Consider the following 14,460-nt stretch of genomic DNA (forward strand, 5'->3'; position numbering starts at 1 on the left):
CTAGATATATTTAGTGGAGTCTGATGGAAAAGAACCTAAACACTGGCTGACCTGAGACAGGTCAGACAGGGAGAAAGAAACATGAACTCAGACTATTCCTTCAGCTCCAGCCACCTCTCAAAAGGGAAAGAGAGGGGTGGGAGGAGGGGGATTAGAAGTGGGACCAAATTGTAAGCCAGATCGGGTATGGGGCAGAGTGGGGACAGAAGGGATATAGGGAGGCGCAGTATGGGTAGAAGGGGGACTGGGGTCTGGAGAAGGGTTGGGACCGGAGTTGGACGGGCAGGAAGGAGAAATATCGGAAGGGTTTGTGGACAGGGAGGACTCGCTGTCGCCAGAGGGTGGTAGGGGAGCAGACAGGAAGGACAGAAGGAGAATTTGAGATGAATCCCATTGGGAACAAGAGCTGGGGAGGGACAGAAGTATAAAACATGCCTGGATGTATGGAACCTCAAACCATTTGCCCATTTTGTGACAAAAGTTGTCTAAGTCCTGCAAAATAGAGAAATTGAAAGTGCCGTTTTCCAGCCACTGAGAGCCACTGTCTAATTTATATTGGGGCCACGTCATATTACAGAAGAAAATGAGATGTTTAGGTTCCAGATCAGGTGAAAGACACAGGGGTTTTAGATTCTTAAGGACACAGGCCAAGGGAGGAGGAGGAGGAATGGAGGGCAGAAGGTTGCCCATGATGGACAGTGGAGGACTAAAGAAACAGAGAGACAGAGAGAGAGAAATTAGGAGGAGAGCAACCACAAGGACCTTCAGCAGGTGTCCCCAACTGGAGTCCTGAATTGTGCAGTGGATGAGTGACCAAGACGCACGTCCCTGTGGTTGACCACTCACCTAGGGAAGACTATCTTCCCGGAGATAATCCATGACCAATGTTAGATTTAGGAAACACAGACAGCGAGTGTCCTCTGCTCTCTCTTTAAGAAAAGGAAAGTTTGAGAAAGGACGGAGGTCTCTTACCGATTCGAAGGCAGAGGCGGGGCTTTTACAGAGCCAGTCCAAGGTACCGAGGTCACGACTGGGTCTCTTCAAGAAGTCAGGGGATGGGGTTAGGGGACACGACTCCCAAAGGAGTTCCCCATCCCAGGTTTCGGCATCAAATGTGTGTTACAGCGCAGTCTGGATTGAAGAGACGACCCAAGCAGGCTTTATGTGAGCTCGCGCCCAAGTGAATAAACAGCCTCACTGCTCACACAAAGCCTGCCTGGGTCATCTCTTCAATCCAGACTACAACTTAACACAAAGTGAGGTTCCTCTTTCATTTCTGCTGCTCTCTTATCTTCTAGCCATTGAATGGGAGATCTATACTGGAATATGCCTGACAATTTCCACCAAAACATTTTGATGAACAATTGGAATAGGACTTTGTTAATATAGTGGAATATATTTGAGCTTGCATCATGGCTAACTGAAGAGCTATTACGGTTTTTGAGTGGCCACATCACCCTTGTTTATTTGTCTTGTAATAGCAGCATTCCAATTTAGTGAAACAAAAGATACTAAAATCATGCTTCCCTAATATTATCTCTACTGAATAAATCAGTAAGCATATCATATCCACTGTAATAATTTGGTAGTAAATTTTCTTTCATATTGGATAAAATATCTAAGCATAAATAATTTTAATGTACTAGTCATACTATACATAGGATTTTAAAATATTGTATGTAACCATAATTAAAACACTTTATATTTCAAAAGTATGAATAACAATATTAAAATGACTAAGGGATTCACTCAAAATAAATAAATTCATTCAAAATAAATAAATATTGAATATTTATTTTGAAATATTCATTCAAAATAAATATTCAATATTAAAATGACTAAGGGATTCATTCAAAATAAATACTAGTGTAGAAAATACTGTTTAATTGATATGAATGCAGTTTGTCTACAAATGCTACACCTAACTAGGCTAATTGTTCTAAAGTAATAAATAGAAACCAAACAACAACTACATACTCCACTGTTCAGTTCATACACTGAACCTCGCTTTTGCAATGGAAGTATTTCAGTCTGCAAATAATAGATAATTACCTTGGATAATCTGTTTTCTGTCAAAGGAATTTACTCAGCATTTTTTAGTCTTCATCATTCTGTATTGCTAAATTTAATACTATCTTTGTGCTCAACTTTTGTGTGCTCTTAAAATGAGCTTTGATTTAAACAAATCTGTGTCTACTTTAAAAGATTAAAAATTTTACAAAAAATTGGCCAAAGCAAAAACAAAGCAATAAATCTGAGGTCTTAGAGACAATCCCAAATCAAGAACAATGACCAAAAATTTATTTAGCTATTAACATAATTTACGTATCTTTCAAAACAACAAAGACAAAAATCTACATAAAATTTAAATCCTTTAAGAAAAAAGAGATTAGCAAAATATTCTCCGTTATTTTCACATGGGAGAATAAAGCCTCTTATTTTTAATTTTCTCCTACAACAGACAGGTCTCTGGACATGTTTTTGAATTCTTGGACAATTTTTTTTGTTTTTTTGGAGACGGAGTCTCGCTCTGTCGCCCAGGCTGGAGTGCAGTGGTGCGATCTCGGCTCACTGCAAGCTCCTCCTCCCGGGTTCACACCATTCTCCTGCCTCAGCCTCCCAAGCAGCTGGGACTACAGGTGCCCGCCACCACACCCGGCTAATTTTTTGTATTTTTAGTAGAGATGGGGTTTCACTGTGTTAGCCAGGACGGTCTTGATCTCCTGACCTCATGATCCACCTGCCTCAGCCTCCCAAAGTGCTTGGGATTACAGGCATGAGCCACCATGCCCAGCTAAACTCTTGGACATCTTAATTTTGCACACTGTGTGCAACTGAAAGAATGTTAACAGAAAAAAAAAAAAAAAAAAACCGGAGAGAGAAAGGTGTTATAAAAAATCCAGCGAGGTGCGGTTGCTCATGCCTGTAAAACCAGCACTTTGGGAGGCCAACGTGGGTGGATCACCTAAGGTCACAAGTTCGAGACCAGACTGACCAATATGGCAAAACCCCGTCTCTACTAAAAATACAAAACTTTGCCAGGCATGGTGATGCATGCCTGTAATCCCAGCTACTTGGGAGGCTGAGGCAGGCGAATGGCTTGAACCTGGGAGGCAGAGGTTGCAGTGAGCCAAAATCATGCCACGGCACTCCAGCCTGGGCAACAAAAGTGAAACTCCACCTCAAAAAAAAAAAAAAAAAAAAAAAATCTATGGGTTTGTTAATCAAGAAAAATGACAAGAGAAATCTCAATCATTTTAGGAGGTTTTTTTGCCAAAGTTAAGGATATGTGCCCTGGAGACAAGTCTATGTCTTTCTTCCAAGATGATTTTGAGGGCTTCAAGTTTAAAGGGAAAAGGGTGGGATACTGGTAAGTACACAATTTTCATGTAAGAAGAGGATAGAAAAATACAGTCATTCATGCCTTTGTCTGGCTCAGTGAATCTGCATTTTTTTTTTTAAACATCAGATGACATAGACAAATAGGGCAGAAGAAAAATGCAGGGAACCTGAATTTTTACATAAGATAACACAGACAAAATGGGGCAGAGGAACAGATAGGCATTTGAGTCTGATGGAAAGGGAAGTGACTGAACCTATAAACTATCAATTTACATTTCTATGATAAAATTTTAACAGAAACACTTTGGGGTAAAGATCTGCAGCTCACTAGGAATTTTATTGTGGACGCATATCGGGGGAGGTGTGCAGCTTTTCATCTTGTAGCCATCTTATTTAGGAACCAAAAGGGAAAGGCAGGTTTGTGTGACCCAGTTCTCAGATTAACTTTTCTGTTTGGCTTACTGAGTTTGGAGTCCCAAGATTTAATTTGCTTTCACATGTGCACATGAATAAAGCAATTTCTTAAAGATGTATAGAGAGACTTAGATTCTGACACAATAATAGTGGGAGACTGCAACACCCCACAGACACTAATAAATCATTGAGGCAGAAAATTAACAAAGATATCAGGACCTAAATGCAACACTTGACCAAATAGTCCTAATAGGCAGCTACAGAATTCTTCATCTACAAATAACATAATATGCATTTTTCTCATCACCACATGGCACATACTCTAAAACTGACCGATTTTTAATCAGAATAAAACAATTCTCAGCAAATCCAAACATCCCATAATTATACCAACCACACACTCAGATCACAGCCTGATGAAAATACAATGGAATACAAAGAAAACCACTTGAAACCATACAATTACATACAAATTAAAAAACCTGGGCTGGGCATGGTGGCTCACGCCTGTAATCCAGCACTTTGGGAGGCAGAGGCAGGCAGATCACTTGAGGTCAGGAGTTTGAGACCAGCCTGACCAACATGGTGAAACCCCACCTCTATTAAAAACAAAAAAATTAGCCAGGCATGGTGGTGGGAGGCTGAGGCAGAGAATCATTTGAGCCTGGGAGGCAGAGGTTGCAGTGAGTCGAGATCATGCCACTGCACTCCAGCCTGGGTGACAGAGTGAGACTCTGTCTCAAAGAACAAACAAACACCTGCACCTGAATGACTTTTGGGTAAATAATAAAATTAAGGGAGAAATCAAGAAGTTCTTAGGAACAAATGAGAACAAAGTACTGCAACACAGCTGACCTAGTGTTAAGAGGGAAATTTACAGCACCAAATGTTCACATTAAAAAGTTAAAAAGATCTCAATTTAACAAACTGACATTATAAATAAAAGAATGAGAGCAGCAAGAGGAAACCAACTTCTAAACTAGCAGAGGGCAAGAAATAACCAAAATCACATCTGTACCAAAGGAAATTTAGACATGAAAAACTATACAAAAGATCAAGAAACCTAGGAGTTAAATCTTTGAAAAAATTAATGAGTTAAATAAACCACTAGTTAGATTCATGAAGACAAGATCTAAATAAACACAATTAGAAATGACAAAAGAGGCATTACCACTGACCCCACAAAAATACAAATAACTGTTGAAGTCTGCTATGAACACCTCTATGCACACAAACTAGAAAATCTAAAAGAAATGGATCAATTCCTGAACAAATACATCCTCCCAAGACTGAGCAAACATAGAAATTGAATCCCTGAATAGACCAATAACAAGCTCCAAAACTGAATTACTAATAAATAGCCAAGCAACCGAAAAAAGACCGGGACCAGAGAGATTTACAGCTGAATTTTACCAGATGTACAAAGAAGAGCTGGTACCATTTCTCCTAAAACTATTCCAAAAAATTGAGAAGGCACTCTTCCCATCCCACTATATAAGAATAGTATCATATGATACCAAAACCTGACAGAGACATAACCAAAAAAGAAAATTTCAGGTCAATATCCTTGATGACCATTTATGCAAAAATCATCAGCAAAATACCGGGAAATTGAATCCAGCTAATCATAAAAGCTAATCCACTATGATCAAGTAGACTTTATCCCTGGCATATGAGGTTAGTTCAACATACACAAATCAATAAATGTGATTCATCACATAAACAGAAATACAGACAAAAACCACAAGATTATCTCAATAGATGCAGAAGAAGCTTTCAATAAAATTTAACATCCTTCGCATTAAAATAATTAAAGGCCCTCAACAAAGTAGGCATTGAAGGTACATACTTCAAAATAATGAGTTATCTGTGAGGAACCCACAACCAACATACGGGATGGACAAAGCTGGAAGCATTTCTCCATGAAAACTGGCACAAGACAAGGATGCTTTCTCTCACCACTCCTGTTCAACATAGAACTGGTAGTCCTCACTAGAGCAATGAGGCAAAAGACAAAAATAAAAGGCATCCAAATAGGAACTAAACAAGTCAAACTATCCCTGTTTGCAGACAACACATCAAGAAAAGCCTATAGTCCCCACAGAAAAGCTCCATAAACTGAAAAGTAACTGAAGCAAAATTTCAGAATACAAAATAAATGCACAAAAATAAGTAGCATCCCTCTACATCAACAACATCCAAGCCGAAAACCAAATCAAAAACACAATCTCATTCACAATTGCTACAAAAGAATAAAATATTTAGGAATACAGCTAACCAGGGAGGTGAAAGATCTCTACAATAACAATCAAAAACACTGCTTAAAGAAGTTAGATATGACACAAATAAATGGAAAGTCATTTTATGCTCATGGATAGAAAAGATCAAAATTATTAAAATGGCCATACTGCCCAAAGAAATGTACAGATCTAATATTACTCCCATCAAACTACCAAAAACATTCTTAGCAGAACTTTAAAAAAAAAAAAAAAAAAGATTTTAAAATTTATATGGAACAACAAAGAGCTCGAATAGCCAAGGCAATTCTAAGCAAAAAGAACAAAGCTGGAGGCATTGCATTACCTGAATTCAAACTATACTTCAGGGCTACAGTAACCAAAGAAGCATGGTACTGGTTAAAAAAAAAAAAAAAAAAAAAGACAAACAACAACAACAACAACAAAAACCAGACCAATAGACCAGGGCAACAGAATAGAGCCCAGAAATAATGCCACACACCTACAGCCATTTGGTCTTTTGACAAAGCTGACAAGAGGAATGCAGGAAGAATTCCGTATTTAATAAATGATGCTAGAATAACTAGCTAACACTATATAGAACATTGAAAGTGGATACCCTTCCTACACCATATATAAAAATCAACTCAAGATGAGTTACAGATTTAAATGTAAAACTTAAAATTATAAAATACCCTGAAAGATAACCTAGGAAATACCATTCTAACATACAAACTGACAGAGATTTCATGATGAAGATGTCAAAAGCAATTGCAACAAAAGCTAAAATTGACAAATAGGACCTAATTAAACTAGCTATTTCACAGCAGTGGAAACTATCAACAGACAACCTACAGAATAAAATAAAATATTTGCAAACTATGCTTCTGACAAAGGTCTAATATCCAGTATCTATAAGAAATTTAAATAAATTTATAAGAAAAACACAACCTTATTAAAAAGTAGGCAAAAAAATATGAACAGACACTTTTCAAAAGAAGACATACATGTGGCTAAAAAGCAAATTTAAAAAATGCTCGGTCAGGCGTGGTGGCTCATGCCTGTAATCCCAGCACTTTGGGAGGCCAAGGCGGGCAGATCACGAGGTCAGGAGTTCGAGACCAGCCTGACTAAGATGGTGAAACCCTGTCTCTCCTAAAAATACAAAAATTAGCCAGGCACGGTGGCAGGCACCTGTAATCCCAGCTACTCGGGAGGCTGAGGCAGGAGAATCACTTGAACTCAGGCAGGAGAGGTTGCAGTGAGCCGAGATCATGCCACTGCACTCCAGCCTGGGTGACAAAGTGAGACTCCATCTCAAATAAATAAATAAATACTCATCACTGGGCCGGGCGCGGTGGCTCAAGCCTGTAATCCCAGCACTTTGGGAGGCCGAGACGGGTGGATCACGAGGTCAGGAGATCGAGACCATCCTGGCTAACCCGGTGAAACCCCGTCTCTACTAAAAAATACAAAAAACTAGCCGGGCGAGGTGGCAGGCGCCTGTAGTCCCAGCTACTTGGGAGGCTGAGGCAGGAGAATGGCGTGAACCCGGGAGGCGGAGCTTGCAGTGAGCTGAGATCCGGCCACTGCACTCCAGCCTGGGCGACAGAGCGAGACTCCGTCTCAAAAAATAAATAAATAAATAAATAAATAAATAAATAAATAAATACTCATCACTAATCATTAGAGAAATGCAGAGAAAAACTGCAATGAGATACCATCTCACACCAGTCAGAATGGCTATTGTTAATAAGAGATGCTGGCAAGGTTGAAGAGAAAAGGGAATGCTTATACACTGCCTGTGGGAGCGTAAATTAGTTCAACCATTGTGAAAAGCAGTGTGGTGATTCCTCACAGAACTAGAAACAGAATTATCATTTGACCCAGATACCTCATAATTGGGTTTATACCCAAAGAAATATAAATTATTCTGTCATAGAGACACGTGCACATGCATGTTCACTGCAGCACTATTCACACAGCAAAGACATGGAATCAACCTAAATACCTATTAATGGTAGACTGGATAAAGAAAATATGGTATGGTAGGACATGGTGACTCACACATGTAACCACAGCACTTTCATAAGCTGAGGCATGTGGATTTCCGGAACTCAAAAGTTCAAAACCAGACTGAGCAATGTGAAAGAACCACGTCTTTACAAAAAACACAAAAAGAAAAATTAGCCGGGCATAACGGTACACACCTGTCGGTACACACTTGGGGGCTGAGGTAGGACTGCTTGAGCCAGGGAGGCTGAGGCTGCAGAGAACCAAGATCACACCACTGCACTTCAGCCTGTGCGACAGGATGAGACCCTGTCTCCAAAAATAATTATAATAAAAATAAAATACAACAAAATATTTAATACAAACAAAATATGATACATCAACATCATGGAATACCATGTGGTGATAAAAAAGAACAAGAGCATGTCCTTCGCAGCAACATGGATAGAGCTGGAGACCATTAGCCTTAGAAAACTAATGCAGAAACAGAAACCCAAATATATTTTCTCATGTATAAGAGCTAAATAATAAGAACATACGGACACAAAGAGGGGCACAACAGAGGCCTAGTTGAGGGTGGAAGGTGAAAGAACAAAAAGGGTCAAAAAAATACTTGTTTGGTGCTATGCTTAGTATTTCAGCGATAAAACAATCTGCATACCAAACCCCCACGACACAATTTTAGCTATATAACAAACCTGCATGTGTACCCCAAAACAGAAATAAAAGTTAAAAGGAAAAAAATCCATTGGTGTGAGAGAATGCAATGTAGGTGGGAGGACTGGTTTGTGCTACAGACAGTGGCCCAGATGGAGCTGTCTTCTGATTTATCTGTGTCCATGCAAGCAGATGAGATTATGAACAGGTGGTCCAGAACCCTTGGTTGGTAGAGAGAGCAGTTTGCTCTGCAGATTCAGTGTCTGGGAATAGCAATATGCCAGACTTGTAGACACTTTTGTGGGTTTTTGGCAAAAAACACTAGAATAAAAAAATGCTGTAGTGAAATACCTGAGGGTGGTGCCTAGTCCTGAGAGGGGGGTGGACACATCAATGTCTAGTGGGTATGTTTGTGAGTGGGTGGAAATTCTGGGATGGCAGCTGCAAGAAAAGTGGGTCTATAATCAGAGCACCTTTCCTCTAAGTTTTCAGTCCTCTCTCACCATGGCAGGAGACCTGGAATCACAGGACAATGGGCAGTGTGACAGTCTGTGTGCAGGAAAGTAGAGCATCCCATTCCCAGACACCCAGAGTTCCACTCCAGGCCAGGCCTGTTTGATATCTTTCTTCTGGCACCAAATCTGTAAAGTTTGCTTAATATCAAGCAATTCTCCAAAACTAACACATTGTTTAACATTTGAATTCCGACCCCAGAGTCAGCAGACCCTGATTCAGGGCTCAGTCCCACAACACTGTCCTCACTGCAGATGCCAAACACCATATGGGCCAATCTGTGCTTCTAAAACTACTGTTTGAAAATTTAGAACACCCATAAACTCCCTCCAGTTCAATAATTTGATAGAGCTACTCAAAGAACTCAGCAAACACTGTAGTTATGTTGACCAGTTTATTATACAAGATACAACCCAGGAAAATTTAAATGGAAAAAATGTACAGGACAAAGAAAAGAGGTAGAGAAAGATGAAGCACATAGATAATCCTGGTAAATAGCTGTGATTAATAAAATTCCCCATCCTTTGTGTTCTCCAGGAACAGTTTATGAAAAGAAACACCCTTCCCATTATGACTTCGATGGTGCTCTTTTTCTTAACTATTTAATAACCAAACACTCACTCTGCGTATTTTGTTCTTTTTCATATTAAAAATTAGCTGAATTTTTCTTCAGTGGTCAAAATAAAATTCTTCTTAATCAAACTTCACTTAAGTTTATCTCCTTTCCACAGGCTCCTGAACTTTGAGCTACCCTCAGTCTGAGCCAACATACAACCCCATTTTTTGTCCCTCCTAAAAACTTGATGACTTCAGGATAAAACATTTTCTAATCTAGTATATGATTTTTTCACCTTTCATTTGCCATTCCCCTGTGATCTTCTTTCTAAACTTCTTTGCTCCTCCCTAAGAAAAAAAGTCTTCGTCTGCATAAACTTTGCAATTCTTAAAGATCTTATAGTTGGTACTTCCTTCTGTTGCAATACTCCTTTAAAATTCAAATTTTTTTTAGAGAAACCTCATTCTGTTTTTACAAAGTAAAAAAAAAAAGTAAAATACTGCCTCAAAACGATAACAACTTCATCTTTAGTAAGACTCTCCCATTCCTCTTCCATCTTAATGTTAACTGCATCTGCCTGTGGGTCCCCCGATGTCCAGGGCTCTGTAGCTTCTCTCAGAATAAAGGCTTCTTTCATGGCTGGGGTGAGCAGGGGAGGCTTCCAAGAAAGAACTAACTGGGCTTTTAATAACCTCCCTTCCCTTTGCAGGCTCAATATTAGCCTTAGCTTGGAATCACTGGGCACAAGCTTTAATTTCCATGTCAAGGTTATTCACTTGGGTTTTGAAACAGCTTTAAAAATTCAGCAAAATTATGCACAGTATTTATATATGGGAAGGAATTTATTATTATTATTATTTTGAGACAGAATCTTGCTCTGTTGCCCAGCCTGGAGTGCAGTGGTACACTCTTGGCTCACTGCAACCTCTGCCTCCCAGGTTCAAACGATTCTCCTGCCTCAGGCTAACGAGTAGCTAAGACTACAGGTGCCCTTCACCCATGACTGACTAACTTTTCAGTAGAGACGGGGCTTCACCATGTTGGCCAGTCTGGTCTTGAACTCCTGACCTCAGGTGATCTGCCCACCTCAGTTTCTCAAAGTGCTGGGATTACAGGCATGAGCCACTGCACCCAGCCAAGGGAAGGAAATTTTTTTTTTTTTTTTTTTTGAGACGGAGTCTCACTGTGTCGCCCAGGCTGGAGTGCAGTGGCCGGATCTCAGCTCACTGCAAGCTCTGCCTCCCGGGTTCAGGCCATTCTCCTGCCTCAGCCTCCCGTGTAGCTGGGACCATAGGCGCCCGCCACCACGCCTGGCTAATTTTTTTTTGTATTTTTAGTAGAGATGGGGTTTCGCCATGTTAGCCAGGATGGTCTCGATCTCCTGACCTCGTGATCCACCCGTCTCGGCCTCCCAAAGTGCTGGTATTACAGGCATGAGCCACTGCGCCCGGCCAAGGGAAGGAAATTTTAAGGTGCTTACATTTCATACCTCAATAAGAAATGCAAAAGTATTTATTCCTTTCAGATGATAAATGTATTATTTTATGATTTTCATTAAAAATTATGTAGTAATCAATTGGTCATATGGGAACACTTCTAGGAGGTACCAACTTTCATCTTATAAAATTTAGCATTAACCGGCTGGGTGCAGTGGCTCATGCCTGTAATCCCAACACTTTGGGAGACCAACACGGGCAGATCACTTGACGTCAGGAGTTCAAGGCCAGCCTGCCCAATATGGTGAAACCCTGTGTCTAATAAAACTACAAAAATTACCCGGGCATGGTGGCACATGCCGGTAATCCCAGCTACTTGGGAGGCTGAGGTAGGAGAATTGCTTGAGCCGGGAAGGCAGAAGTTGCAGTGAGCCGAGATCGCACCACTGCCCTTCAGCCTGGGCGACAGAGCAAGACTCTGTCTCAAAAATAAAATAAAATAAAAATGTAGCATTATCCTTACAAACCAAGATGACAGGATATAGCACAGAGGTATTCACTGTAACAAACATACCCTGCAAAAAGAGGAACGGCTGTTTTCATAAATCTATGTAATTCATCAATTATCTACCACATTTTCTTGTAAAAATGTATTCATTTTCTACAGCCAAAATGGAAGAGAGGTTTTTTTCCTTTTTGTTTCCCTGGTAGCACTCTAAAAACTAAGCCTTGGAATACTGTTGGACATCACACAGGCATAAAAAACACACCTGAGAAAATTCCTAAACTAAGTCTGGGAAAGAAAAAGGTAAATTAGAATTCTTAATAAATGGAATATATGATTAGATATTATTTTTTTCTGAAACTCACCTCTTTTATGCTCTTTGTAAATATTTTCTTACCTTTTAAATCCTACTAATAAAATGCAAGTTACAGTTATAAACTGAAATCAAAATAAGTGAACAAATCTTTTCAAGGTGACAAACCCAGGGAGTGGCGGTGCTGATTAAAAAACAGATGTGTCTGACTCATGTGTCAAGTCAGGCCACCCAATCACTAGAGAGATTCTCCCACCCCATCCTGCTCACTTAAGTGCTCAGTGACCACCATGCATTTCACTTTGCAAGTTCTTGTACCATCTCACTGGAGTCAAGTTTGAATTTTTTTTTTTTTTTTGTCTTCTGGGATACCATTTTTTGTTTCACAAATCTTAAGAGAATCCAGGGGGCAGAAATTATTTCTGTGTTTTCCTCTCAATACCAGCATCTGATTGGCTGACCAGCAATATGCCTCAGAAATGGAAGCTGGGTTGAGCCAACACAATCTTAATGCCTCAAAGAGTTGGCTTTCCAAAGGAAGGAGATTCCTCTCAGCCCCGGGGCATCCACCTGCTCCCTTGAGAGGCTACACTCCAACCTCAGATTGTCCTATGTCTCCCATTCCCAGATACCCAGAGTACCATTCCAGGCCAGGAGCTGAAATTTACCAGAGATTCTAGCATACACAGCCACAGTAGATATCTTGATTTATCCACAGTACTGAAATCCAGGGCCAGGAGAAAACTGAAAGGTGGCTGAGGACACATCACCCCATAAAGTTTCCAAAGGGAACCCCTGACCCAAAAACATTCTGATAAGATCTCTGTGCCTAGGGACGACAAAAGGAAAATAGGCACAGACTTTTTTTTAACAATACAGTGTCAGGGGATTATTTTTTGTTTTCTTCTCATTGGAAATATTTTCAAACAGCAAATAATTTTTTTAAAGTGTCACCCAATAATTTGTCAACAATGATTAATTAAAATACAGTATCTAAAATGTACACTAAAGGACAAATAGTTGATAATGTGAATTAGGGAGTGGAAGTTGGCATTTGGGAATGTCAGAAGAAACTGGAAATTTAGCATTTCACTGCAAGTCAGTTAGACTAAAAGAATGGGGAATAAGGAGTAGTCTTGAGACCCCGCTTGAGACACATGTGAAAGTTGCAGGGGAAAATCTGTCCCCTGTGGAGTGTGAAAATAATTAAATGGCAGACAATTAGACTGAGGTGGCTCTAGTCCCAGGGTTTTTACTTTTAAAAAAGTCTAACTCAGATGCATTTTTTTGTAAATTACTACATTGGGGAAAACAAAATTTAGGCTTAATCAACCATAAACTGCCAATTAAGCTCTGATTACGTGACCAGAAAATTTCCACCTTGATCTAAAACTAAGAAACTACATAACTCTCCCTAACCAATTATTGAATTTGCTTTCCTTTATCATGCACCTTATAGTAGTATTTTCTTAAGTCCCTCCCATGGAAAACAAATTACAAACCACAGCTGGGTGTTCTACAATTCTTGAATTACTCTTTGATTAAATTCTTCAATATTTTTGCGGTGACTTCCACAGATTTTTAAGAGAAAAAAGATGGACTAGGAACTCCACAGACTAAAGCTTTTAAACATTCATGAACCCCGCATCCCGACTCAGGATTCTCTCCTGATGACCCCCCCGGCATCCCTGCACAATCGGGTAGAGATGCGGCGCTGCGGGTGCTGAGCTGCCCAGAGAGGGCTCCAGGCCAGGGCACAGTCACTGCGCAGGGAGAAAACAGAACGCCCAAGGCCCCGGCTGTCAGCCCAGCCGCCATCTTACGGCTGAAGGGGACTAAGGACCGAGCTGCGCCAAAGAGAACTCCGGGCCGCGGGAGACTGAGGGCCAAGCTGCGCCAAGAACTCGGGGCCGCGGATTTTGGAGGCCCGAGTCCAGCCACAGCCACTTCCGACCGGTTCCAACCAGCCCCTCCCCCTCTCTCGGGATGTCGGATCCAGCACTCTCACCATCTCTGGGTTTCCAGGGGGTCCCGGCGTCTTAGCTGTGGATCTCCCAATATCTGCAGGTCACAGGGACACTGAGGCTGGGCCTCTAGGAGCAGAGGACACTGAGCAGTGAAGAGAAAACCAGGGGCTCCGGCTGCAGCCAGAGACAAAGGCCCCGCCAAATCCCGGAAGCCGTCCTGTCCACTCCAGTTGCGTGCCTGATTGGACGGTTCCCAGCCCAGCGATGCTGATTGGATAACGTTTGCTGCTCCGCTCCCTCAGTAGTGACAGAAGATATGCTCAGATGCTGGGCTGGAAGAAGATAAAGTGAAACCTAAGCTGCAGCCTTTTCAGGCAGGGCTTCCTCCCTGAGTTGAGCCAGGTCCACCAGAAGGCATTTGCATTTAATCTGCGTATAAAGTCATATGCATTTATGAATAATGTATTATGTGGCTATTCACACATGAAAATAATGTAACAATTATTT

At 40.7% G+C, this 14,460-nt stretch overlaps 1 protein-coding gene across 2 annotated transcripts in view; it reads right to left on the bottom strand.

The window, feature by feature from the left end:
• The window catches only part of ZNF107 (zinc finger protein 107), a 40,715-nt gene extending 26,539 nt beyond the window's left edge, over positions 1–14,176 (bottom strand). For both annotated transcript variants that reach the window (XM_077996662.1, XM_015133402.3), the window contains exon 1: positions 13,995–14,176. In XM_077996662.1, the coding sequence (XP_077852788.1) occupies positions 13,995–13,997 (3 nt within the window). In that variant the 5' untranslated portion in view covers positions 13,998–14,176. The remainder of the gene's footprint in view (positions 1–13,994) is intronic.
• Positions 14,177–14,460: the final 284 nt, after the last annotated feature.

Source organism: Macaca mulatta, chromosome 3 (genome assembly GCF_049350105.2).
Source record: "Macaca mulatta isolate MMU2019108-1 chromosome 3, T2T-MMU8v2.0, whole genome shotgun sequence".
Taxonomy (NCBI): domain Eukaryota; kingdom Metazoa; phylum Chordata; class Mammalia; order Primates; family Cercopithecidae; genus Macaca; species Macaca mulatta.